Raw genomic sequence first — 27,389 nt, 5'->3', positions numbered from 1 at the left:
CCTGTGCCAGTGCCTGACAAATTTTCCATCCCATCTGAACTTCCCCTGGCACAACCTAAGGGCATTTCCCCATGTCCTGGCCCTTGTTACCTGAGAGAAGACGCCAACCCTCTGGTGGCTCTGGTCTCCTTTCATGTAGTTGTAGAGAAGGAGAACGTCCCCTCTGAGTCTCCTTTTCTCCAGGCTGAGCCCTCCCAGCTCTCTCAGCTGCTCCTGGTGCTCCAGCCCCTTCCCCTGCCCTGTTCCCTTCTCTAGATATGCTCCAGTCCCTCAGTGCCTTTCTTGCCATGAGGGGCCCAAAGCTGTCCCCAGGATTGGAGGTGCCTGAGCAGTGCCCAGCACAGGTGACAGTCACTGCCCTGGTCCTGCTGCCCCCCATGGCTGGTGCAGGCCAGGTGTCATTGGCCCCTTGCCCACCTGGGCACACCAGGCTCTTGTGTAGCTGCTGTTGAGCAGCACCCCCAGGGCCTTTCCTGCTGGGCATTTTGCAGCCACTCTGCCCTAAACCTGTAGCTTTGGGGTTGTTGTGAACCAAGGGCCTGCCATTTTGCCTTCTTGAACGTAATGGAGTGGCTTCAGCCCCTTGATCCAGCCTGCCCAAATCCCTCTAGAGATCCTTCCTATCCTTCAGTAGGTCAGCTCCTGCCCACATCAGTGTGACCTGCAAACTGACCAAAGGAATGCTCACATCTGGGGGTTGCAGGAGAGTTTTGGCTGTAATAGAAGGTTTTGAACAGTGAGGAGAGTTTCAGTACCCTTAATATTGAGGTCTTTTTGGTGTGAAGTCTTTGTGGGATGAATCTCAGACTCTTGGAGGAAAGAACTGAATTAATTGCTTGGAAGAGAGTCATCTGGGTCTCCTTCCAGCTCTCCTGAAATATCAGTAACTTATTTCTGTGAAAGTTCCAAGATGTGTTAAAATTGCTGCATTGTGAAATATTCAATAGTGTCTTTTTCTGCAATGGTTTATTATAACTTTGAAAACTTTTCCTTTGAATTACCTGTCAAAATGTGAAGTGTGGATAGATTTTTCCAGGTTATGCAGCTATTTGTTAAACCCCTGGGAAATAAAGCTGCAATACGAGTTCTGTGTATTTCCCACGCTATTTCTTCAGCTATTTTTAGCTTGTTAGATGTAGCATTACATAACGGAAAATACTTTATGATTCAGTGATCTGAAAAGAACAGCTCTGTCTCAAAACATGTGTTGGTGTTCTGCACCACACACTGTGCCTACACTTCCTCTCCCACTGTTGACTAACAGTCTTGGTTCTGTTGGTGCACAGGAGTATGCAGGGTTTCTGGAATGTTTTAGTTTGTGTTCAGTAATGTTGGTTTATGCCTGATACATGGAAGCCCAGGCTCTTCTGAGGCTGGCTTTAAGTTCAGTAGTATTTTTAGCTGAATTTTTAATCTTTCAATGAAGCTCCAGCTTCAAACGGTTACAATGTTTTAGTAAACAATTCTGTGAATCAGGTTATTAGCAATAAGCTGAAAGTAAATGTTTCAAATTAAAACCATATGGAAAATTATATTTGGAAATATGTACACATAAGCAGTGTTAATTTGTGTCCCTGGCTATGATTTTTAGCAGGATGAAACTGAAGTCTCAATTGTATTGCCATGCTAATACATACTACATCTACCCTATCTAGATTGCTTTAAATATATTTAAACTGTCTTGGATGTGCGGTTTAAAATTTATTTTTGTCTTCAATCATTCTTGAAAATGTCCCACATGTCATTAAAGATTTGGTCATGCTCTTTGAAAAACTGGTTTCTTGCAGTCATAGGGAGAAACGAAGCAGTGCACTGTCTTGCCAGGCAGTAGTGTGAGGCATGATGGTGCATGGGATTGGGCCAGGCTCTTTTGGGTCTTTTAGAGCCAGGTAATTCCTCAGCAAAACTATACCATGAGGTCACGCCTCTGGGCACTAAATGCTGGTGGACACAGGGCTGGAGAGCATTTGCTGCCTGTTATAGCTGTGTGAATTTCTGGTTTGAAGGGAACTTCCCAGTCTGACCCATTCCCAAGACTCTCTGGCAGTCACTCCTCCACCACCAGTGACTTTAACTGCTGGCACTGAAGCCCCTTTGCAGCAGCAGCAGCTCCAGTGACCTGAGGCCTGCCCTGCTTGACCCCCTGCACTCTCCACTCTCACAGGCACACCAGCTTTCTCACCAGTTCAACCCCAGGTTTCCCATGGGAGTCTCAGATGTCTTGTTCCATAAAACCCTTCTCCTAGCACAGTCACAGAAAAACAGCTTGAGCTGGTGCCTCCAAGGAGCAGCCCAACAAAAGACTCCTGGGCTTTTATCCCCTCACAGTCCAAGCTTGTGCAAGTCTTGGCTCTTCCTCCCTAGTCCTCAGCTCTTGCATTGTCTGAGCACCTGGCTGGGCCACAAATCCAGCGCCCTTTATTATGCACAGGGTTGGCATTTCCCAGCCTCCCTTGAGGGAGTTCAATCTGCAGCTGTCCCTGCAGCTGCACCACCAGCTCTGGCACTGAATGGATTCCTCATCATCCTTGCATCTGGAGAAGGCCTCATGTCCTAAAGCTCTTTTGCTTTTCTGTCCAGGTTAGGTACTGTAAATAGGCTCTGATTTCAGACACTTGTATTAACTGGCTGCTGGTTACTGTAGTACCCACTGCTGGGAGAAGTGGCAGATGGAAATTCAGCCTGTTTGACTTTTGGTTTTGGAGTCAGTTATAACTACTTTACTCCTTCTCTTCTCCTAGTTGTAATGACTTCAGGAAACTATATGGCTTTATAAGTAAGGATGAGTGCGACATTTCCTGACTATTGCAAGGAAGTTAGCTTAGGGAAACACAAACTGATTTCTGGGAATGGTGTGATATTGAGAAGGTGCAGTGCAGATCTCTTCCATTCCTTTAGAAAACATCAAGATTGTATTTATCAGGGAAATTGAACTGTAATTTGGTGAAGCTGGATATGAAGCAGGGTCAGATTAGAAGCAGGACCTCAGTGAAGGTCACTGGTGATTCTTTGGGTACTTCCAGCACTTCTAAGCACTGTCTTTATGGTACTGGATCACTGTTTTGCTCTTTGCTGGTCTGTAGATCCTAGCCTCTGGCAGATGTGGTGCCATGTGTTTTGAAGAACTCACTGAACTGTGGCTTGCAAGTCCTGTGCTGCTTGTAGGTCAACAGTGAGTACTGCACCGGGTGCTGAGGTACAGTGTAGGTCATCAGTCATGAGCTGGAATTTAGAGCTGCAACCTAATATGACTTGCTGGTGTCGTTGAAAGCTTGAGCTAAAGAGCTGTGAGGATAAGGGCTTCAATTCCTTCTTTAAAAAAAAAAATTCCTTCTTCCTTCACATGCAGCATCCTGTCAGATGTACATGTGGCTGTGATAACTGATGACCCCTCTGGCTAAGTGATGGGAGAGCTGCTGAGGGGTCTTGTGCCTTAATAGCTTTCGGGTTTGGCTGGAGTTTTACGCAGGTTCCAGGTGCACACTATCCAAGGCTGAGAGATTGTATAAAATGGCATCTCTAGGAAAACTTGAAACTTGGGGTGTTGCATTGTTGCCTGTGGACTCGCCTGTGGGCTGCTGATGCCTTTGGGGTGCAAAGGCAATGTTCAGTTTTTGAGCCAGGTCTGTCTGACTTGCTTTCTAGGTTGCTGCGTTTTACATATGGACCTTCATTTCCTCCATTCAAAATTCCCGATGAAGATGCTGGTCTGATTCCCCTTGAAATGGATAATGAGTGCGTTGCACAAACGTGGTTTCGCTTTTTACATATGCTGAGGTATTGTAATTACAGCCATCCATTGTTCCTGGTCTTGAATCAACTCCATATGTTTGCATGATAAACAAAACATTTCTCTGGAGATTGCCAAGATTAAGCACCTAAATAGAATTAAATGAGAGACTTGTGCCAGTGCCCATGAAGCAGCTCAGGGCAGGCTGTGAGTGGTGTTCAGGTTTGAATTCTGACTCTTTCAAAATGTAAACTGGTTCAGTTAATTAAAATCTATTTTAGCAATTTGGCATTTTGGAGGATCTGAAAAACAAGAGTTCAATAGAATTTTGTTTCTCTGTGATAACAAACAGGAAAAGCTGAACAATAGATCTGGGAGATGCTTACGACTTTCATTTATTCTCCAGGTTAAATTTAACTTACAATTTATTTTTAAAATGAGTGTTTATATATTTATTTTTATGAAGAAATCTATACATTTAATTTTACCATACATGTTAATTTTAAATGCACAGCTGAACCAAATGCTGTGTTTTGTTTTACAGACTCTTGGACATGGCATTACATTAATGATCTCAATGGCCAGAATATTAAAAAATTGATACTAAATACTATTTAGTAGCTAAAACTAGATAAACATTAGGCTGTTTGAAATTTACTTCTTAACTGACTAAAAAACCCTCTTTCTTCATTTATAGTACAAATGTCACAAGTACCGTACTCTTCAAATTTGGAGTTTACAAATTTGCTGTTTCAGGATTTTGAGTCAGTCAGGAAAAATTGCTCAAACTTTACAATTTCCTTCCCTTCTTGACACTGTTTGACAGTATTTAATTTGTTGCTTACACTTATAACTTTAACAATATAAACAACTCTTCACTGGGCTCAAAAGACATCATAAGTAATTATTGTTTCTGCAATAATTAGTCTGGCAAGTGTGTGATCTGGTTTGTTTTATTTTACTATGATTGTTCAATATGTTTGGGTAATGTTTGACATTAAGACAGCTGTATACTGCCAGCCCAGGAAGAGACAATTACCTTCCTGTGATGAGAGGCTAAAATGTATTGATGTTGGATGCTGGTTTGTGGTGTTACCTGAATGCCTTAAACTACTGCATCTTCAAGTGGTTTTAAATCTTAACAGCTGTTCTTAAACTGACTAACATATATTTTGCTGTTTTTCTGTGCAGTAATCCTGTGGATTTGAGTAACCCAGCCATTATTAGCTCTACCCCCAGATTTCAGGAGCAGTTTCTGAATGTGAGTGGGATGACTCAAGAACTGAATCAGTACCCCTGCCTTAAACATCTGCCTCAAATATTCTTTCGTGCCATGCGTGGAATCAGCTGTTTAGTGGATGCGTTCCTAGGTAATGCTTTTGTCTTGCCCATGGATTGCTAGAAATATCAATTTAATAATTATTTTAGTATCTTTAAATCTGTTTTTTTGTAAATACATGAATAACAATCTTTTGCAAGTATATCCTGGAATTGATGAGGAGGAGACTTGAGATCACCTCTAAAAAAATCTGTATTCACAACAGTAACATTTGAATGCATGAAGTTGTAGATAGCCTTAGTTTCAGATGCAAAACAAATAAATCAGAAATATAAAATAAAACCAGGGATCTCTTTCCCAAACAAGGCTTCTTTTCTCTTTCCATCTAATCACCAGTGCAAGTGCTATGCTTTAGCATGTTGTGAGCACTCACCACCGTGTTTCTAATCTTTGTGGCAACTGCTGTGTGCCTGTTTTGTAAGGTGTTGAGTTTGGACTGTCATCTTCAGATCTTTTGAAGTTCCCCTTAGTATACAGTTAGTGGCTTACTACTACTGCTGAGTAGAAAAGATGTGTTTCTTTGTGTCTGCTGGTAACTGAGTAGCTCTAGCTGGTCAGTTTTAAGTGACAATATGGAGTACCTGAAATTTGAAGCATTATACTTGGTATGCTTCAGACTTACTGAAAGTTCTTCAGGGAATACATGCTCTTGTAAACTTGGAAGAGCTGCTTTTCTCTACCCGCTTTTCTGCTTAAATGTGTGCAAACAAATGTCATCTGCCGTAAGTGTGAGCTGATGAGAGATTGCAGGAGACTAGAGCAGATATATAAACAGTATTAGAAAAAATCTGCTGGTGGAATGAGACCATCAGCCTGGAGAAGAGCAGGCTCTGGGGGCAGAGAACACAGGGTTAGACTGGATGTTGGGAAGAAATTCTTCCCTGTGAGGGTTCATGAGGCCCTGGCACAGGGTGCCCAGAGGAGCTGTGGCTGCCCCTGGATCCCTGGCAGTGCCCAAGGTCAGGTTGGACTGGACTCAGAAGAAGGTTGTCTAGTGGAGGTGTCCGTGCCTGTGACTGGGATGGAATGGAGGGTCTTTAAGGTCCCTTTGAACCCAAACTAATCTGTGGTTTTATGAATCAGGCACTTAAGACTTCTGAAGATCTTGTAGCAAGATAAAGCACCCAGAGTGATAGTAGCCTATCTGGAGTGCAGAGATGGAGACTACAATGCATTGGGGCACAGGAGATTTCTTTTAGAAAATTGAATTCAGGCTGTAGGTATGGATTGGGAGAGTGTGCTCAGGCAGACTTGAGAGCTGCAGAAAGATCCTCAGAGAAGGCTGATGGGAGAGCTCATTACCTTCTGTCACAAGTGCCGAAACATTGGGTTTTATCTTCCTCTCCCTGGTACCTACATGATGTGTTTGGCAAAATAGTACGTCCTCTTTTTCAGCCAAATGTGCCAAAACAATAGGTTTCATAGTGCATACTCTGCCTGGGCTGTAACACTGATGATTTTGCAGGAGCAAATTGTTCTATAATGTGTTATGAGAAGTACTTGGGTGCTTTAATTAACAGGGTCAAAAAAAAATCTGTGTCAAATTCCCAAGCACACTGTGGTTCCCCACTTCATTTTGCAAATGGGGCACAAGGTTGTTGGAATTCATTAAAATGGGCAAAAATGGTGTTTGTCACTTCAAGTATTGCAGATGTTGAGTTGCTTCTGATTATGATGGGGAGGAGCTCTGTACACCATGAATTTCCCTGAAGCTGGATTAAAAACTGATCTCATGTCCTGCTGCTGCCAGAAAAATTATAGTTTGCTGTGCTTTCTTACTCTGTCTTGTGTACTGCCTTTGTATTTGACTGTTCAGCAGCCAGTCCAGCTCAAACCGAGCAGAAAGCTGTGTGGTGGATGGGTTTCATCGTAATGTAGTGAGCTAAGATGGCTTTAAGGGCCAGACATCTTAGAGATGTCTCAGAAAAAGGTGTGGGAGTTATGATTGGGAAAGAAAGGCAAAGGTGAGAGGCACCTGAATTTTGGCAGAAATGAGCTGTGAAGTTGTCTTTGGCAAATGAACCTTGCTCCTTTCCCTCTGCCTGCTTCTAGTCTGATTCTTCCCATCTGCCATTGGTGCAGATGGGTCCTTTGGTGTTTTTTAATCAATTGCTTATCTGACATAATTACTGTTTCTATTTGCTTGCGCATTTATTTCTGCTAACAGTAAAATAGGGAGAGGTGTTTTTGTCGCTACTGCGGTTTTGGGGAACATGGGAGGCATGGCTATTGACCAGAGGCTCCTGTGCCTACTAACTGCCGTGTGTGAGCCCATGGAGTTGTTGCTGAAGGCCTGCTTTATTCCTGGCCTTGCAGGCATTTCCCGACCCCGGGCAGACAGCGCACCGCCCACGCCAGTGAACAGGCTGAGCATGCCCCAGAGCACCGCTACCAACACCACTCCGCCCCACAACCGGCGGCACCGCGCAGTGACCGTCAACAAAGTGACCATGAAAACCAGCACTGTAAGATTTCATACTCTGTGTTGGAGTAGCTGACCCTGTGGATTCTTTTCTTGATTCTAGGAGCTGATCTGTTCTTCTGTTCAAACAGGTAACTACTGCACATGCTTCAAAAGTGCAGCACCAACCCTCTTCTACTTCTCCACTCTCTAGCCCAAACCAGACAAGCTCTGAGCCTCGGCCGCTGCCAGCTCCTCGCAGGCCAAAGGTTAACAGCATCTTGAACCTCTTTGGATCATGGTTGTTTGATGCAGCATTTGTTCACTGTAAACTTCATAATGGAATAAACCGAGACAGCAGCATGACTGGTAAATATTACAAAAAATATATGCATACTTTTTTCCTTGTTTTCTTGACATTTCCTACCTTCAAGATTAACACATGCATAATCCAAAAAAAAGTAAAATCTGAAGTGCTTTGTTGTAATTAATCCCTTGAGCTGAGCCAGCATCTGCTATCAGCTGAGCAGCTGTTTGGGGATTTCAAAGCTTTAAAAAAGTCCACTTTTTTACTATGAAATACTCCTTTGCTCTAACAAGCATGGCACTTGCAATTATGATATTGGGGAAAATGCTGTTAAGTGAAGGAAATCATATGGTAGGAGTCCACTTCTTAGTTTGAAATCTGCTTGATTATCTATGATTAATAGCAATTATTTACATCAACTCTTTAATATTTGAAAAATTGTCCTATATTACTCCACATAGTGCACAAAGCAGTACTTCTTGGTTTTGTAGAGTGTTATGGAAACAGAAGTCCTTAAAATAGCTAGTGAACTTGCTGCCTGTCAGTTATGATTGCTGTGTGCTTCCCTTAATGTCTTCACATCTTCGTTGTCTTCAACCCTTAACTGCCAAACTTATTTTGGCTCTCAGCTTTGCTCAGCTGCAGAGGTTAGATGTTTTGGGATATCATAACAGAATTAGTGCTCTGCTCAGAGAGACTTTTTAGCTCTTATCTTACTTTTGGTGATAATATTCAGAAAAGAATAATCTTTCTCACTCCCTGCAGTTTTCCTGTTCCTTGTGTATTTTGAAAGTCTGCTAACTTTTCGGAGAGATCTATTAATTAATCTATCAGTAACTCACTGGCCTAAGGAAAAGAGGGGAAAAGCATTTGTTATAGTAAGTTGGATGTATGGTGGGACTTGACAACAGCAGTTAAACTAGTCCTCTTCCTTGTTTATTGTGTCAAATTCCTGTGTGAATGCTTAGGTTTTGGGATCTTCTAAAGGTGTTTCTAGGTGTGTAGCACATCATTTTTTGCAAGTGTTCTTTATGGGTATCTGTGGTGGGAGTTCGGAATCTCTTTGTAAAAGGCCTGTCATTCATGAGTGGGGAAACAGCTGAGCTTAGGAGGGAGCAAGGCATCCTTTGAGGGTGTGTTGGGTTACAGATGCATTTAGTGTATTACTACATTTAGTGCTTTTCAGATTGATTAGATCATTTAAAATTTGACATATAACCTGTTTTTTGAGCGATTTAAATGAAATGCTTAACCTGTAAAGGAAGGATTTCAGCTTAGATGGTGCTTATACGAAAGTGTCAGCTTTAAACAGAAATGTTGTTTTGCTGGCAGAAGTACACAGTCATCCGTAATCCAAAGGCTTCATTTCCTTGAAGGGGTTACAAGGCCTTCTGTTCATATATGCAATGTCTTAAATCACCTAAAAGCAATCAGAAAGTTGTTGTGTTACTAGTCTTACAGGGATATTTACTGACTTTCTGAAAACTGGAGACAGCTGTTTGGAATTGAGTGAATTCTGTTCCTCCTCTGTGCTCTTCCAAGCTGTCTGTAGCGAGACCAGTCTTTGCACATCTTTACACATGATCTGCTGTGTATTAGCAGCAGTGGCTCTGACACAAGATGTTGGTGGACTCCCAGGAACCTAGCTGTGTCATGTTCTGCTCTTTTAGCAATTTGGAAGACAGAATTAACTTACAGGAATTTAGTCAAGTGTCTGCTGCCCTTGCAGGGTGTTGTTACTGCTAGGTAAGATCACTGGTCACGGTGGTGCCAAGATGGGCTGGCTGAAGGAGAGAGAGCTGAGTGTGGACCCCTATTTCTGAAACGCTGTAGAGAGGCCCCAAACTCTGATTGCCTGATTTATTATTTTGCTCAGCCTCTGCTGAAGGTGGGAGAATGAGTAAGATGCATAAAGGGCCAGGCCCCTGGAGTTTCTGCTTGAAGCATCAGTGTCTTTTGAAAGAGGTTTAAATCCACATAATGAACTTTTTATTCTGGGAATCTGACCTGTGATGCCTGATGCCTCCAAGTGACATCTTTTCCTCCCTGAAGAGCATAGGGCAAGAGGTGCTATGCTGGCTGATGAGTGGGCCAGGAGGGGTCTGTATTAAGGCCCCCCCCATGGCAGAAGTGGGACTCATCAGTGACAATCAGATCTGCACATTGTGCCCATCCCTCTGCTCCTGCTGCCCAGTGTAGATGCAGCTTGGAGGAGGAGGACCAGTAGAGAAGGGACAGTTATCTGCCACAGTCCCTACTCTTAGGAAAGATGTCCAGAATAAATCTGATGCTTTACAGCTCCAGTTTGGCTGTTCCTGTATGTTTTGGTCCATCTGCTATCCTTTGTAGCCATGACACTTCAACTACTACCTGGAATGTTCTTCCCATGTCTGACACTGCTGTTGATATTCTTAGCATTAGCTTCAAGAAGCACTGTTTTTTTTATGAGTGCTTCAAATGTTTTGATTGGGAATTGTCTGCACTAAAAATCAGCTTTGCCATGTATTGTATTGTCTTCCACTGGCCCACACACACTATTTTTCTTTAAGTCTGGAACTGCAGCTGTGTAAGAACTCAGCAGCTTTAAACCCTTCTAATATTTACTTTGTTTCAATGCCATGCAGTTAAGAATTCTTTCTCTTTTGGCTGACTGATATGGCTTCTTTGTTACATTACTGGCTGGAGGACTCAGAACCATTTTGCGGAAGTGTTACAACTTGCTCCTTGGTCCTTTAGAGACCTCTGTGCCTTGGGGCACTTCTGGAACACTGCATTTTTTAGTGTGTGTTTCTCTCTCCTCTCCTGTCACGTGGCACAGTCTCAGTGAGAATCCCTGTGATGTGATTACCAGAGAGATTAATGAGCTCAGTGCAGTGCCTTCCAGGGGCCCTGTGGATGAGCTGTGGTCTCAAGCTCTAGTTCAGAATTTAGTTTGGTTCTTTTAAACAAATCCTGCTGACACACATTGTTCTTGTCCCATCTTACTGCACACTTTTTTGATGAGCGCTATGAAATAAAGTGCACTTGATCAAGACTGATGTGAATGACTACCCCTCCACCCTTCCTTTTTCCCTTGTCCCAAGATCTCACCTTTTCCCACTGGAACTCTTTCACCTCCAGAAGGGAAGTAATGAAAAAAAATGGGTGGAAAAAATGTCAAACTTTTTGTAAGTCTTGAGATAAAAAACTGTCTAGATGTGTAGAAGGGTAACTAAACTTCCTGTACTTGGCCCTGCTTTGCAGGGGAGAGCTGACTGTCTCCAGAGGCCCCCTCAGCCTCAACTCTCCTGATTCTCTCAGGTTAACTGCTGCTTCACGGATTTTCAATTTTTTGTCATCTCATGGGTAAACTCCTTGTACCAACTCTTGAGTGGAAAACTGTAGGTATTCCACATTTGTGATTGTTCTGATTTTGTCTGTCTTTGGGAAGAGAGAATTGTTCTCTCTTAAGATTAGCTGGAAGTCATCTGTATACAGTTTGCTGCTGGTGGAGCTTATCACCTGGAAAGCAGTTGTCCTCTTTGCTCTTTGAGCCCTGTCCTTCAAGGTAGTCCTGTGTCATTGTTCGGATTCTGAAGCAGAGCAATGATCTTGCCATGATTGGCATGGCACTTTTGGGTCTTGAGTGTCCTTATCAGGTTTTAGTTTCTGCACACAGACTTTATTGGCGAAGCCTTTTGGTGGGCAGCTGATAAACATCTCTGTGTTGTGGTGAGAGAGTAAAAATGGCTGGTTGAAAGATGCCTAGGTGGTTTGAAAGCAGCTGGGTCCTGCTGGTGTAGTTGTTAGAATTAGATGGGCGTGTGGCATTTATGTAGCTGATAGTGTGGGATAAATAGATCCCTATGATAAATAACACCTTCATAAAAAATTGGCTACAGAGCCTCTATGAGGGTAACCCGAGAATGACAGTTTGGTGTGTGTATCTGTGCCAGGGCAGGTTCAATGGCAGGATGTGTTTCAGACAAGCTTGACTGTACAGTGCATGCTACTGCTACCTACTGTCCTCAGCCTCTGAGAGTGGGGAGAGGCTCACCAGCACTTTGTGCCAGCATTTCAGCAACTGCATCTTCCAATCTGATGGGCTCATTCTCAATCCTTGTACCTAAAGGATGTCAGCTCTGCACTTTATAGCAGCTGAAGGACACACCTCAGGGCTTGCTGGTATTGCCCTGGGGCTGTTTGCGGTTGTGGAGCCTTGGGCTACATCATTACCCTCACCTCTTCTGGCCCTAATGTCATTAATGTCCCACAGAATGTTTCTGGGGCTCTAGAAGAAAATTCTAAACAGACCTGTCTGGGATCATAGTGAGTGCTGCTGAGGGGCTTGGTCACAGGTCTGACCCTTCCTGTTCAGATAAGTAGCTCTCCCCTGATGGTGGATAGTACCTGGCTGCTGGAGTTCTTACTCTCTTCTTTCTCTGGGCATTGTTTGAGATGTTAATGTTTTTGGGAGTGTTCTGCGTTTTGTTTCTGCTTTGGAAGATTGTTAATGAAGCTGGTGGTCAGGGGAGGCATGCTCAGGTATTCTGGTTGTTAGCAACTTGCTTAGGGAAATAGGAGCTGTACTACCATTGAGAACTCCTGGTTTGGAAGGAGGAGTGCTGCTGTGAGGAGGTTGCAGGTAAGTAATTTTCCCTCTGCAAGACACCCTCCATTTCAGAGGAGCCTTAGGATAGCCTGGTGTATGCTCCAGTGCACTGCAGCATGGGGACAGGTCTGTGAGCTGACAAGGGTTAGTACCTTCTGTTAAAGAACTGGTGTCTCTTGATATGAACAGCTCTAAATTTTAGTAGTATTTTGTAACTTTTTGTTCATTGTTTTGCATGATACTTTCAAAACCATAATTTTGGACCTGTATGCCAATTTTCTATGTGTTTAACAAGCTTGCTGTATCATAAAGCTTTTAATCTATTTTTTAGAAAGCTAAAAGCTTCTTAACTTATATTACAATTTCACCATCTTAAAAGTATTTTATAACTACTGCTGTCCTTTGATTTGTTTCCATTTTATTTCTATTATCTTGCAGCATCTTTTATCCAAATTCTTCTTTCTTATAAATCTTGTAAGTAGGAACTAGTAGATTTTCCTTAATTGCGGTCATGCTTTTCTTTTTCCATAATCCCATATTTTATTTGTAAATTCATTCTCATTGTCTCTTGTAGCTTTTGCACTTTTACTTGAAAAAGACAAGTAATTTTTTTTTGTGTGTGTTTTTGAATGGGGAGGATTGTTGGCAAAAGCGAATTAATCTGCCTGAATCAGACCCATCTTTTCTGTACTTTAGTCTGTGATCATGTCATGAATTTCAGGACTTTGCACTAACCATGTTTTTTTTACTTAAAGCTTATTTTACAGACCTAGTGTTTGATTTGTATGCATTGTGCATGTAGTGTTTTTTTCCAACTACAGTATATTGCTGGATAGCTTATTTAGGACAAAAAATGGCTCATGGGAAGATGCATAAAGATTTGTACTTATTTTCTACTTAACGCCAATGAAAATTTATGAGGTAAACATAGGTTAAACGATAAATTTCAGAGCAAAAAATTAGGAGTAGGCACTTGTCATTAAGACATTTCCTTTAAAACAAAACAAAAAAGCACCCTATCTGTAAATTATTGGTATTCCAACTGCTAAAGTGTTAACATGCCTTTGTTTGCAAAGCTGACTGTGAACCTGCTGTTCCCCAGTGTCCCAGAGCTGAGACAGGAGAAGTTCTCTTTTGCTGGTAGAAACACATAGGTGTAATTATGTCAGGAATACACTTTGTCTGCTGTTTGCTTTTGTAGTTTATAAAAGTTTTGGAAAACCATCTAGTCTTAGCTGAAAACAAGAACACACTCTTTAAGGTGTTAGTAATCCTAGAGCAAAGCTGTCCAAGGAAGAGGAAAAACAATTGAAAAAAAATGACATTGAGTGTAGTATATATTTTGTTTTGGTAGCTATCCTGGAAGACAGGATGTAGGCAACAGAGCAAGTAGTCTTGTATCCACACAATGCTGGTGTGTGAAAGGGAGACCAGAAATCTCTCCAGAAAGACATGGATTGGAGTGGTGCGGACTGGCAGAACTGGCCTGCAGGGAGGGAGCACAGAGCTGGGCAGAACCAGGTCAGGACCCTCTGAGAGGGTCATAGAGCTTCTTGTAGGATAAGGGAACAGGAGATGCCCAACCCATGGTAGCTGCTCTATGGAGGCTCTGTAATTTATTTGGCAGTTTTAGTGATCGTGTGAGGAGAGGGACCAAATTAGGAGAATGGGATTCCACAACCTTCTCTTTGTCATACGGTGCATTAAAATTTTTGATTATTTTTTAATAAGTATCTTTGTACAACAAAACTGGATGAAAGCCGCTGGGTATTCAGGGCAGCATGAGATGAGTTGGCAGGCTGGAAGCGAAGCACTTCCTTGGAGGTCAATAGTAATGGCACCATCAAAAATTTTTTTGTTGTTTTTTAAGAGAGCAAGGGAAGGTGGCATTTCATTTTTGTGAGGGCCAGAACCAGATGAGGCAGATCCTTGCCCTTTGAGAGAGGATAGGAAACTAGTATTGGATATAAGTGCTCTCTTCCCGGCAAAAAGTTGGGACAGTCTCTAGGATATGAAGGTCAGTTGTTGTCATCCTTATGAAGTAAACAAGTTAGGTACACCCACAAATATTTCCTAAACAGAGGCACTGGCTCAAATGCAGTGAACTAATAGCTTCATATTAACTACTAAATTGGACTTGATCTTTGTGTCCAGGATCCCATGAGCCTATTCTGTACATTATCACACACAGTGAAACGCTGTTTTTTCTCTTCCCAGCTATAGCAACGCAGGCTAGTGTGGAGTTCCGCCGGAAAGGATCCCAAATGTCCACTGACACTATGGCTTCCAACCCCATGTTTGATGCAAGTGAATTCCCAGACAACTATGAAGCAGGAAGGGCAGAGGCATGCGGGACACTGTGTAGGATATTTTGTAGCAAGAAGACTGGGGAGGAAATATTACCAGCTTACCTATCCCGGTACTAACCTATATTCCAGTTGCTTTATTGGTGTAACTTTATGATGCAGACTAATTCCCAGTGAATAGCATTCACTTGCTGTCTGAATCTTGTGTTGCCAGTTTAAAAACATCTAGCTGGCTTACAGAGGCTGGAGGTGGGATTCCTGGCTAAGCCCAGCACTGTTTCCTTCTCACATTTTCATGATGCTGCTTTTCACTGGGTTTTCTTCAAGTTTCAGTTGAAGGACAGTACCTCAAAGTGCTTCAAGCTGGAAGGAACATTTTCTTTGGCACTTTCTTGCCTCCTGTATTTTATTTTTGTTGAGTTTGTCACTGAATATTGTTCAGATGGAAAAAATAAGTGTGCAGGCATAAGACTTCGTACACTTTATTAGACCGTAAAGGTTCTTGTGTTGTCAAATACCACATCGCTGGGTTTGGTTTTTTGGTTTTTGGTGGTTTTTTTTGTTTTTTTAGTTGCTTTTTTTTTTTCACCCTCTGAGTATTGAAATGCAGTGATATCCCATTATTTGAAACAGTTGTGTTTGAGTTACCTCTGTGTTCAGTTTCATTTCTGAGAAAATGAAGCAGTATCGCCTGTCATAGTATACCTTTTTCACAATTTTTGTTATGTAAAATAGCAAATGCTAGAAGCGGAGAATCAGTTTTAAATAATGATTCCCTCAAACTTTTCAAGTACATTTGTCCCAGATGGCATTAAAACTTCCCAGAAGACTGAACAATTTTATTTCTTTGATGTTGTATTTTTTGTATAGATAGTTCATATTTCCTTGGCCAGTCAGTGGGATTCCTCTGCGTCTGCAGGACCTTTGAAACAATTAAGAGGGCATAATGTTCTCTAACAAGAACCTGCAAAAGAAGCTAACTGGGTAGCTGGGTTTCTGCCCTTGCTTTTTCATTTGAAGTGGTTATGATGGTTAAGATTAGTCTTGTTTTCCAAATTGCTGATCAGTGTGTCTTGTCCTGACATTCTGTCTATTGTTCTGTCCACTGCCTCCCCCAAGGTTTCACAGTATTTTTCTTGTATTGGGGAGTTAAAATCAAGATCTTGCTCCCACCGTTACATGGGAAGGGAGTGGTGGAGAGCAGGTGATCCACTCTTAGTAACCAGCTGGTTGTGCTTACTCAGCTCCCAGTCTGGGTGTTGCAACAAGTCAAAGATTTCAGTAAAACTGTGCTGCACTGGCTTTTCATATGAAATACCTGTCATTTGTGAGGGTTTATTAAGCTGGTCAGGTGTGCTTGCCTGTGCTTAAGTAACATAGGGGAAGATTTATATGAACGTTTCCTAGCTCTGTTTTTGAAGCTTACTCTGTTTTATATAGACAAGATCAAATAGTGGCTGCAGAATCATGTGGGATTCTGATGATTTTATGTGCAAATAATTAAATCTTATCTTTCTTTGTCAGATTTTACATGCTTTTAATTCAGGGTTTGCAGATAGCAGATTTCATTTGCCACCCGGTTCTTGCCAGTGTTATTCTAAACTCCCCTCCTCTGTTCTGCTGTGACCTGAAAGGCATTGATGTTGTGGTTCCCTACTTCATTTCGGCTCTGGAGACTATTTTACCTGACAGGTAAATTGCCATTTCCACATAAACATTATCAGAGATGTTGAGAGGTATTTGTCTTTTGTCATTCCTGCATAATTTCACCAAAGGAATTGGTGGGCTCACAGTGTGTGTGTATTCAATGGTAATAATAGCAACACTGTGTGAGCTCAAATGTTCAGTTTTCTTTAATGCAGTTTTCTTTAAAGCAATGACAGTTCTTAAATATATGAGTTGTTAGCTGCATATTCATTGATGCAAAGCAGTGCCTTTAAGAATAGGAAAATATATTGAAATATGTCAAAAATATATTGAAAGCATATTGATTTTAAAGTAAACTTTCACAAGATATTCATTAGTGGCTGTTGTTGCAGTGTATTCAATAAGTAAATAATCTTATGCATCATTAAATGGAAAAGTTGATAATTTATACTGATGAAGTTGGAGTAGGTTCTTATCAGAGCTTTATAGATTTCTGAATGTTTTGCTAAGTTAGGCACTTAATAGTAGTCTCTGCATGTCTTCTTCAATGTATGTGTTATGTCTTGGTACCATGTTTCATTTTGATGTTAGGCATTTAGACAAAAAGCATTCTTTATCTCCTGGGCTTAAATCTGAGCTGCTGCTTCTTTTGGACAGGTCTTAGAAAGAAACAGCTACATTGCATACTGCAAATTACTTATGACCATTGCGTGGGTGTATATTTGATATTAACTTAGTTGCATTCAGCTCCAGATTCTTGTAAAAAGTTGGTTAACTGTCTGATGCTTTGATTTGCAGGGAACTCTCAAAGTTTAAAATCTATGTAAACCCCACAGAGCTAAGAAGAGCTTCTATTAACATCTTGCTGTCTCTGTTGCCTCTCCCTCATCATTTTGGAACAATAAAGTCTGAGGTAGGACATTTATCACTATGTTTTGTGTTCCATTTTTCTTTCCTGGGAGTGGGATTTGAATGGGTTGTGGGTTGTATTGAGTGTTTTCTTTAGCACTGGAACTCTTCCACTGAATGTGAAACAGTAAGACCATATTACAGTGTGTCAGTAGCAATGTGTGCTGTGAACATTGGCTTTTAAAACCCTGCTGACATGATCTTTAATTGATACTGACATAAGTGTATTTTTTCTTCAGGTTGTCCTGGAAGGGAAATTCAGCAATGATGAAAGCTCAGCATATGATAAACCAGTAACATTCCTGTCCTTGAAGCTGAGGCTTGTGAATATCCTTATAGGAGCTTTGCAAACGGAAACTGATCCCAACAACACTCAAATGATACTAGGTTATTTCAGCTTTTTGATTTATTAACTGTATTATAGAAATGACTGTCTTAATCTGTCCTGGGATAATATGGGTTATTAGTGATGTGTTGCTTTGCAAGAAGGTTTAAATTCCTGGCAGGTTGTCATATGTGTAATCTCCCTCATACTATGAAAACATCTTAAAAAGCCTCTCATTTTTGTTAATCTCTCCCTTTTTATGTGGAATAGTACTTGAAAAGTAGAAGCAAGAGTGAAGCACATTCTAGCACAGAAAGTCAGCCATAACTGGAAATGGAAGTAGGTAAAAATGTCGTGATTTTAGGAATGATTCCTGATTAATGGATTTCAGAGAAAACCTTAGGTTTTGGCATGGTTAAGCCTAAGAAACATATTGACATTTTGACGACTGGTCATCCAGCAAAATTGGCAAAATACAGATGACATTTTTTTCGTGGTGTGTAAATCCTCAGACAAAATCCAAAAGTTTTGGAATAGAGTGTGGAGCTGCACTATGCACAGTTTAGCACACTGTTCTTCAAAGTAGTGAATGGATTAACATTATGCTGAATACTCAGAAAGGAAGCAGAAGATGAAAACTTGGATAGTGCATAATCTGTCAAGTTAAGTATGTTTTCAGATAAGTATAAATGTACATACCTATTATTCTTACTTGTCCTCCCTTATTCTTCTCTTTTTAGAAGTAGTTTTTTCAACATGATGGTGTTCTTGCCCTTACCACTTTCCTTTTGTCTGTTTAAAAAGGCAAAAGTCTTGTGGTGTGATAGGAGTGTCTGCCTTGTTCTGGGAGGCAGATAGTTTACCTGCTTAACAGGGGAGGGCAAGAAAATGATGCATAGCTAAAGGAAACAAATCCAAGTCTGCAAAGACTTTTGGAAGGTTATATTCCAGTAGTTCAAGCAGTTTCTCTTCTTGCAGAAGACTAGAGGAGAGTGATTTGAAAGAATAATTTGCACCCAGTGCTTGTGAAGGGGTGAGAATATCTGTGGTTGCCAAGTGAGACTCTCAGAGCATTGGTGCCCCTGAGGTTGTCCCACCTCCAGTACTATGTCTGACACCTCAGGGTGATGCTTTGTTAATCCCACCCCAGTGGTCCTATGCCCCTCCACACTGAGTTGGTCTGCAGCCAGCTGAATAGCTGCTCTACCTGGAATGGCTTTTTCCTGGGAATTATTATTCCCATGCTAGTCCCTGCCAGTTCACCTGCCCTGTAATCCTCCTCTTAAGCTCCTTTTTCCATATGTGAAGTTATTTCCTGCTGGATTTAGCTGGAGGGAATTCATGAATCTCCACTTTAGCCAGAAATTCTCACATGTGCCACCAGCTTCTCAAAAAAAGCAGGGTTTGTTTCCATCTGCCAATAAATGTTTAGCAGCAAGTGGTGCATTTCATAGAATCACAGAGTGATTTGGGTTGGGAAAAACCCTTAAAGCTCATGTCATTCCACCATGCATTCCACCCCCATTCCCTGGGCAGGGACACCTTCCACTAGCCCAGGCTGCTCCAAGCCCTGTCCAGCCTGGCCTTGGACCATTCCAGGGATGGGGCAGCTACAGCTTCTCTGGGCAGCCTGTGTCAGGGCCTTCCCACCCACACAGGAAAGAATTTCTTGCCATCATCCCACTTCACCTTGCCCTCTCTCAGTGTGAAAACATTCCCCCTTGTCCTGTCATTTCCCTTCATAGAGTAAGTTGTGTTTTCCTAAATGTTCATTGGTGGATGAGACAGGGGAAGGAGGCAGAAAATTTAAACTGAAGCCACCAAATGTGCCAGTGTCAGCCAGTTTCAGGTCCATGTCTTTATTGCTTTCCTCATCATCTGGAAGTGATGCTTCCAAGCAGGTAACCTGAGTTTTTAAATGAGCACAGTCTGATGTGAGACAAGGAACCACTCCAGCCCTTCTGTGAAGCCAAAATCCTTCCAAACTGAGGAATTTGACAGACCTATCACAGAACAGTTGGGGCTGGAGGAGAGCTCTGGATATCATTCAGTCTAACTCTCTGCGAAGGCAGAGTCAGCAGGAGCAGGTGACACAAGAACCTGTCCAGGTGGGTTTTGAATGTCCCCAGAGAGGGAGGCTCCATGACCTCTCTGGGCAGCCTCTTCCAGTGCTTTGCCACCCTCCAAGGATGGAACATTTTCCTCATGTCAAGGTAGAACTTCTTGTATTTTAGTTTGTGCATTACTCCTTGTCCTGTTGCTGGGTACCACTAAACAGAGTTTGGCACTATCCTCTGGACACCCACCTTGAGATATTGATGTGTAATGACGAGATCCCCTCTCAGTCTTTTTTAGATTCTGTTCAAGGCATTTTTAACATAGCTGAAACTACACTCTGTCTCAAATTTCATCTGCTTCAGATGGCCAAGCTCAAAGCAAGTCCTGTGTTTTAATAAGAGATTTTATAGGACAGGACTGCAAACCTCTACATCAGACCTTCTGTGCTGCTTGGTGACTTTTAGTAGTGAATTCTTCTATAGTCTATAGTTACCTTCTTCTATCTGATTCTGCAGGTGCAATGTTAAATATTGTTCAGGATTCAGCACTGCTAGAAGCCATTGGCTGTCAGATGGAAACAGTGAGTATTTTTGTTTATGAAGTTACTTCTTCAGAAAGAATGCATTCCTCACTTGTTACTGGCAGGGTCTCGGGTAGCATCTTGAGGTTTGGTCTTTTGCATGTGAGAACATGGGGAACTCAGAAATTCTTCTCTCTCTAAACTGCCTTTCACTCTGCAGAATGGTGGTGAAAACAACCTCTTCAAAAGCCACAGTCGCACCAACAGTGGCATCAGCACTGCAAGCGGTGGCAGCACTGAGCCCACGACGCCCGACAGTGAGCGGCCAGCACAGGCCCTCCTGAGGGATTATGGTAAGGAGAGCTCTTTGGGAAACCCTGGCACGGTGTACCAGCTTGGTGTGCTCTGGGTTTTTCTGTAACAGTTCTGGCTAAAGGATTAATGTGCCCAGGTGTTTGGAGCCAGGGGGATAGCCCAGCTGTGTGCTGCAAGTCTGCATTCACATGTGCCTTTCCAGTGGTTGTTTTAACCCTACTGAAGGACTCTATAAGCATTTTCAAAATCAGAATGTAAAAGCTTATGAAAAAGGTGTTTGCAAACTTTAACTGAGGTTTCAGGATACTTAATTTCTGTCAACAAGAATAAGATATATGTACATCAAGTTTAAATTAATCACTTAATTAGTTTTGATAGCATTCCAAATACTCGCCTGACCTCTGCAGCACCTTTTCTTAAACCACATTTTAAGAACATTCCAGGGACTCTGACTTTTATGGAGCAAGTAAGCAGGAGGCTTGTGATATGTCATATGCTGTAACAATAGAATTTAGTAATTAACTTTAGTTTGCTATGTCTTGTACTGTCCATTTTTGACTCTTTGTAGTAAAATCCATGTTCTAAATCTGTGTGTGGGAAACTGACTGACTGTCAAGATCCTGAAATTTCATTTGCTCCTTTGGTCTTGAGTTTAACTGATGTTGGCCAATTAAATGTGAGAACAAATCACCTTTATTATATTGTAGCCTAGAGTGACAGTTCTATCATCACCAACCAAAAATGTTTGGTGGTGGTTTTTTTATCTAGTTCTGTAAATAGCCAGGGGAGGAAGATTATCAGGAAAGGCTTCAGTATATTCTAGGGATTCATATAAACATGTTGGTGCTTTCCCTTTTCCCAAGGATTTGCTTGTTTGAAATTATCAAAGTGCTAGTTTTCTGTACACCATTTGAATTGTATGTTTAATTTATGTGGGATTTCATTGATGAGTGCTTGTAAAAATACCCATTTGTAAGATTTTAAAAATCATCTAAATATTTGAATTACAGTCTTCATACCATGACATAACTTGAAATATATTTTTGTAGTGTATTCATTTTATTGGATTTTTAAAATTTCCTGTGCCCAGAAGGTAAGGTTGTAATGTGCTTATGAAAAGAATTAGTGTTTCCACTAGATGCTCCAAACAAGAGAAAACTGAAAACATGATGGTCTGTTGTTACTGTTTAGCCATAGTAAACTCTTGAATCTGCTCCTGGTATGACACTGGACATAGTTCTTGAGTGTTAAATAAGGTAATTTAAATTTTGGGAAGCATATGCCTTATCTGTCACAGTTCTCATGTCTCTTTATAACTAGTCATTGACCATTTTTTTATTTCTGACATTAATTTGCATACTTCAGTTTTAACAAATGCGGATAGTATTTATGTTTCATAGTATTTTGAAGTGAGAGCAACTGATACTTAAATGTTTCCCATTTTTAATTTTCAGTTAAAGGTTCAAGAAAACAGAAGGTTAGAAAGAATTGTTTCTCTAGCACTAATTCTTTCATTATCTGTGTCTATTGAACTAGTGCAGCTTTTGATAAACATTAAGTGTGGATAGAATGGTTAACTTCTGACACAGATATCTGAAATGACATGTTCTCCTTACTTCCTCAGTACAACTACTAATGTTTAATGTGTGTTACCAAAGCATGTATTTTCCAGAGACTAAAAGACATAACATGACAGACAATTTAAGTACAACAGCAAAACCTGAAGCTAGCTGTTCTGCTGCTGAAATGCAGCAGAGCTCTGGGATTATTCAAAATGTCTTTTAAAAAATTAAATTTAGCTAGCTGGTCTGAATGGGTTTGTATAATGCCTGGAGAATATGTGAGGGAGTTAGGCTGTGCAAAAGGCATCAACCAGTTTCGAGATGGTTAGGGTTTATTTTATGTCTGTATTGTGTCTGCTTTGCCTTGTGCCTGTGCTTTGCTTTTTGTCACTAATGCTTAGTTATTTTCCCTCCCTGTGGTGTGTGGTTTTGGGGTTATATCCTAGCTCTTCATACAGATACAGCTGCTGGATTGCTGATCCGCAGCATTCACCTGGTAACCCAAAGGCTCAACTCCCAGTGGAGGCAGGACATGAGTATCTCCCTGGCTGCCCTGGAGCTGCTCTCTGGACTGGCAAAGGTGAGACATGCAGCTTGGTGTGCTCTGGCCCCTTCTCACAGGGTAGTTGTGGTCCTGCTGCCTTGGGTGAAAGTCATGGCACAGAACAGATTCTGTGGCTGAGTTTGTTGGCAACTCTTCTGTTTGGAAATTAAAAGGAAACAGTAGTGCTGTTGCAGGTAATGTTCTCCCAGTGTAAACGCACTGTGTTTACAGGACATGTGGTCTGGGAATGCTTTTTAGCTGAAACTTCTGTTGTACCATTTTTCCTCTTCCCTCTCATCTTGGAAATAGTTTTTAGAGCTGGATAAAATGTAGTGTATTGCTAATAGGAGGTGTACTTAGAGCAGCCATTATAACCTGGTGTGGCAATTCAGCATTTCCTGTCATAATCCCTCAGGAAGTCAACAGAACTCTTTTAATGTGTGTCTCAGGCAGTTTTTAGAGCATTAATTTAGCACTGAGCCATATTGGACTGGGTGTTTATTCACTACTGCAGTAGTGTGAGCTGAACAATGTATTTGAAAGTGTTCTGAAATGAATTAATGTGTATTATTGGATCTTATAGAGGACCATACAGAATCAGGGCTTTCTACAGCTTGTGTGGTTAAGCCAGGGTCTTCTTGGTTTGTTTTTTTTTCTTCCAGGATTATGGGAATGTGGAAATATATTATCTTTTCAAATGTATTCCCAGGTTAATGTTAAATACTTTAGTCTATGTATAATTCTCATGCAACTGAAGTAATTCTTGCCCTGGAATACATTTCCCCTTTACAACAAAGTGGGAAAAAATAGATCACTTCCTCCTACTGAACTGCTGTGGGGACTTGTTCTGCATGTGTCTTTGGAGGTGACAGGTCCCAAAGCCTTTGTCAGGTAGGGGCTGTTCCCCTGTCTTGTGTCTGTTCAGCAGCTATTAGTGGGACTTAGAAAAGTCAAAAATCAAAATGTTTCCTGCAGGACTGTTGGTTCACAAACCTGCCTTTCATAAGCTTACCTTGAGGGGACTCTGCTGTAGATCATGAGCTTCTGAAGGATGTCCTAGCTAAATCCTGGGGCACTGAATTGTCACTCGAATTTGTGGTATACAGCTGCCAGGCTTCAGTGCTGGCACTAGCAAGTCCATCCACCTTCGTGCTTGGATAAACATGGTCAGATGCTACAGGGTAGAAAAATCCATCTGTTCCTGTGCTGAGTCATAAGCCATGAATAAGAGAGAAAGTTCTTTAACCTTACAGTTCAGGTCCTCATGGCTCATTGTGCTGTTTCCTGACCTTCTCATCTTGAGCCTTGCTCTCTGCAGCCCTGAGCTGGGAAAGAAGCAGAGAGAGGTGTTTGCAGTGAGTTTTGGGGAAGAGGTTATGGGGGTTTTATCAGTCTGCTTGTCCAGGGATGGCTTTTTTGTTGCTTTTACCAATGGTGAAAGTTATTGTCCTGGGAATATATCTAGGGGAAAGTTACTTGAGCAGAATGAAGCCCTGTGGAAGGGAGAGTTAGCAGTGAGTGGGTTCTTGGAGATACAGAATGGGTTGCTAGAGCTGAAGAAGAGGCATCATTTGTGGGGAAAAAATTTCAATACTGCTAATTCAGCTTCCATTTGGTTTCTTATCAAGCAAATTCAGCACACATTTGGTTTCTTACCAAGCCGAGAGCAGGTACCACTCCTGCTCTTTGAAACCAAGCTATGCAATGTGGTCACACCTCAGTGCAGCATTTCCTTACTTTTAGTTTCCATATCCATCACTGTTAAATAATTTTACCTGCAGTTTTAAGCCGTAATCAAAAAGAGCTCAGTTTACTGCTGTTTCTTGGAAGCGCATTTAGGAATGTTTTCAAGAGCTGTTTTTGTCTCTGAGACGTTTGCTCAGAGGAGGAGCTCTCACGCTGCCGCCCTTGCCGCCGCAGGTGAAGGTGGCGGTGGATCCCGCGGACCGCAAGCGCGCCATCAGCTCCGTGTGCAGCTACATCGTGTACCAGTGCAGCCGCCCGGCCCCGCTGCACTCGCGCGACCTGCACTCCATGATCGTGGCGGCCTTCCAGTGCCTCTGCGTCTGGCTCACCGAGCACCCCGACATGCTGGATGAGAAGGTCAGAGCTCCCAGGGACACATTTGGAGTGCTGCATCTGAAATGCCTTTTGTGTCCGGCCTGTCTGTTCTCAATACTTTAAAACAGTGTGCTTTGCTTAGCTTTCTTAAGAATTTCAAAAATAGTTTCTGTGCAAAATACTTCTGAAGTTTAATTTCTGATCTTTATTTGCTGATGCAGTTTTTGGCTTGAAAACTACCTTTGTAGTTATAGGAATGTCTCAGTCTTTCTTCTTGCTTTGTGAAACTGGAAAAAGAGAGAAGAAAAGAAACCTGGAGAAAACCAAAAGAGAAATATGGAAATGAGTGGGGTATCCCATAGTTACCTGCTGCAGGTAGCCATGACTCTCCTCATTTCTCAGCTCTTACCTGACTAAAGCATTTTCTAGGCTTAATGGAATTCCTTTGATGCTAATATTGTGATAATCAGAGCTTGTTTCACCAATTTTCTGGAAACTGAGCAAAGCATATCTCAATATAAGGTGGAATTTAGTTGGGAAGCTTGAGAAGAGCAGGAAATGAGAGACATGTTTTCAATTGCCTTCTGCCCTGCTGTTTAATAAAAAATGAAAAAAATTGAATGCACATTTTCATTGTTAGTCTCTTTCAGAGCCAACTTAGTGGTCTTTCTGTGTTTTTATGGATAGTAGATATATATGTATTATGTAATATTTTATTATCTTTTTAGGTAGAGCATTATATATCTTTGTATTTTGTTTATTCTGTAACATATAAATATATATATATTTTAAAAAAAGAAGATTGAAAGCCCACAAGCAGAACTTCATTTAAAGATGCTTGCTGCACGTGTTTTGGAGTACTGGCATGGCAGTAGGTGACTGTGATAGGATAGGTTCCCTGGATGTGGCATAGGTTGTGTTTAGTCAGTTGCATTATGCTTTATTCCATTTCATTATGGTCTTTTTATTTCAATTACCGCTATGAGGAGATAGGGTTACATACTGTGTGCATTATGTACTGGACACTGAGTAGCTCATTCCTGAGTCATGATAGTCAGTCAGGTGAGAACCTTTCCCTACATTTGCAAGTGTTAAAAATGCAGCTTCCCAGGTGCCTGCTCTGACAGTTGCTTTAAATTTCACATGCTATATTGCTAGTCTGTAAACTCCTGCTGCAATTCTTTGTGGCCAGTCTTTTCAGCTCAATGCTGGTTAATTTTACTCTGTTAAAGAACTTTGATTTTTCTCTTCACCTTTTATTCTGTATCAACAATGAAATAAGGAAGGACAAAGCCCAAGACACAGAAACCTGTCTGGTTTCTGGTGGTACAACCTGACCAATTGTGTTCATTTTTAATCACTTATTTATTATTCTGTAGCTCAAGCCATGATATCCAAACCTTTGTTGTAGCAATCTGAATATTTTCAGCAGGTGATTTTGTTCTGCACAGCACTGGTGTGTCATATCTGTAGGTCTACTGACTGCTGGCTTATCTTGTAATAGATTTGTTGAAGCTTTTAGAATGTGCTTTTAGAATGTTCTTATTTTTCTCTTGGTGAATTAGATACCATGATATATTTTACTAATGAAATACTAATGTATTTTTACTAATGATGTTGGCAATTGAAAAATTCGGAAAAGGATTTCTTGCAGCTTTCCAGATGAGTTCATTCCTAATGTGCTTAGTACTTAAAACTTCTGCAGAGTGTCCTAGAAATACAAGTATTATCTCTTAAAGTATGTTTACATTTTTCTGTTGCATTCATAATAGTCCTTGTGCAATGAAATATATTGTCTGTATTTATCCATTCAGAGAACTTTTTACCATTAGAATATAAATTGGTAATATAAGTACACATCTATAAACAGAAAAATACCAGTTCTATAGCAAATGTGATCATATTTTAACAGTGTAGGAGTAATCCTCTGCCTTTAAATAAAGAACTCATATTACAAGCAGTGTTTTTTTCACTTAATGATATATCACTGTTTCCCTGAGGTTTTGGATATATTCATCCAAGTGCTTCTGCTTCAATGTGGTTCTTGTGTTTTAGGATTGTTTAAAAGAGGTACTGGAGATTGTGGAGCTGGGCATTTCAGGAAGTAAATCCAAAAACGGTGAGCAGGAGGTCAAGTACAAGGGAGATAAGGAGCCAAACCCTGCATCCATGCGAGTGAAGGATGCTGCTGAAGCTACATTGACATGGTATGTAATTTGTCAGAGGACCTTTAATGTTCAGTATTGCCTTGTCCGAGAGTGTTTAAGAAATTAGGCAGAAGTTCCCTATCTTTGCCCTTTGGGCAGGGCTGTGCTCTGCCTTAGGTCTCTTCCCCTCCCTTTGCAGGTGTTTACAGAAAACAGATCCCTCTGATCACTGTTTTCCCCTCCTGCCTCCTCTCTTCCTTGTACAGCAAAACCCAGACCCTCCTCCAGCCGTGGTGTTCTGTTCCTGGCCAGGCCTCTCTGCAGACAGCAATTCCTTCTCTCTTTCACTTACCCCAGTGATCCTGTCTTCCCATTTCCTCTTCTCCTCAGCCTGGCAGCATATGCTGTCCCCACTCTGGTGAGGAAACTGGTAGACACTGTGACAGCAGGGAATGGCACATGCAGCACACGTATGCTGGAGCAGGATCGGATGGATTCTTGCCCATAGCGTTGGGCTTGATTAATAAATTTGAGAGGTTCTGCTGGAAATGCAGTAACAGATAATGTGTGGGTTGGAGAAGGGAAGCACAGAGAGGAAAATTGGGATTTGCTCCAGGGAAGTTGGAA

The 27,389-nt window shown here is 41.5% G+C and overlaps 1 protein-coding gene across 4 annotated transcripts in view; it reads left to right on the top strand.

Moving 5' to 3' along the window:
- The window catches only part of RALGAPB (Ral GTPase activating protein non-catalytic subunit beta), a 60,643-nt gene that overhangs the window by 13,397 nt on the left and 19,857 nt on the right, over positions 1 to 27,389 (top strand). Inside the window, exons 6-19 of one of the 4 annotated variants that reach the window (XM_054274574.1) lie at positions 3,646 to 3,777; positions 4,922 to 5,100; positions 7,386 to 7,534; positions 7,623 to 7,839; positions 12,807 to 12,842; positions 14,586 to 14,787; positions 16,199 to 16,366; positions 17,120 to 17,234; positions 17,470 to 17,617; positions 20,129 to 20,193; positions 20,354 to 20,486; positions 22,469 to 22,590; positions 24,475 to 24,657; positions 26,671 to 26,822. In XM_054274574.1, the coding sequence (XP_054130549.1) occupies positions 3,646 to 3,777; positions 4,922 to 5,100; positions 7,386 to 7,534; positions 7,623 to 7,839; positions 12,807 to 12,842; positions 14,586 to 14,787; positions 16,199 to 16,366; positions 17,120 to 17,234; positions 17,470 to 17,617; positions 20,129 to 20,193; positions 20,354 to 20,486; positions 22,469 to 22,590; positions 24,475 to 24,657; positions 26,671 to 26,822 (2,001 nt within the window). Of the gene's footprint in view, positions 1 to 3,645; positions 3,778 to 4,921; positions 5,101 to 7,385; positions 7,535 to 7,622; positions 7,840 to 12,806; positions 12,843 to 14,585; positions 14,788 to 16,198; positions 16,367 to 17,119; positions 17,235 to 17,469; positions 17,618 to 20,128; positions 20,194 to 20,353; positions 20,487 to 22,456; positions 22,591 to 24,474; positions 24,658 to 26,670; positions 26,823 to 27,389 lie in introns of all 4 variants that reach the window. The other 3 variants (XM_054274572.1, XM_054274576.1, XM_054274575.1) reach the window with 3 other exon arrangements.

This window comes from Melozone crissalis, unplaced genomic scaffold (assembly GCF_028551555.1).
Source record: "Melozone crissalis strain CALT ecotype California unplaced genomic scaffold, PUWL_Pcris_2 ptg000017l_1, whole genome shotgun sequence".
Lineage (NCBI taxonomy): Eukaryota > Metazoa > Chordata > Aves > Passeriformes > Passerellidae > Melozone > Melozone crissalis.
Note: the sequence above shows the minus strand (reverse complement) of the source record. Positions and strands in the feature narration are given on the sequence as shown.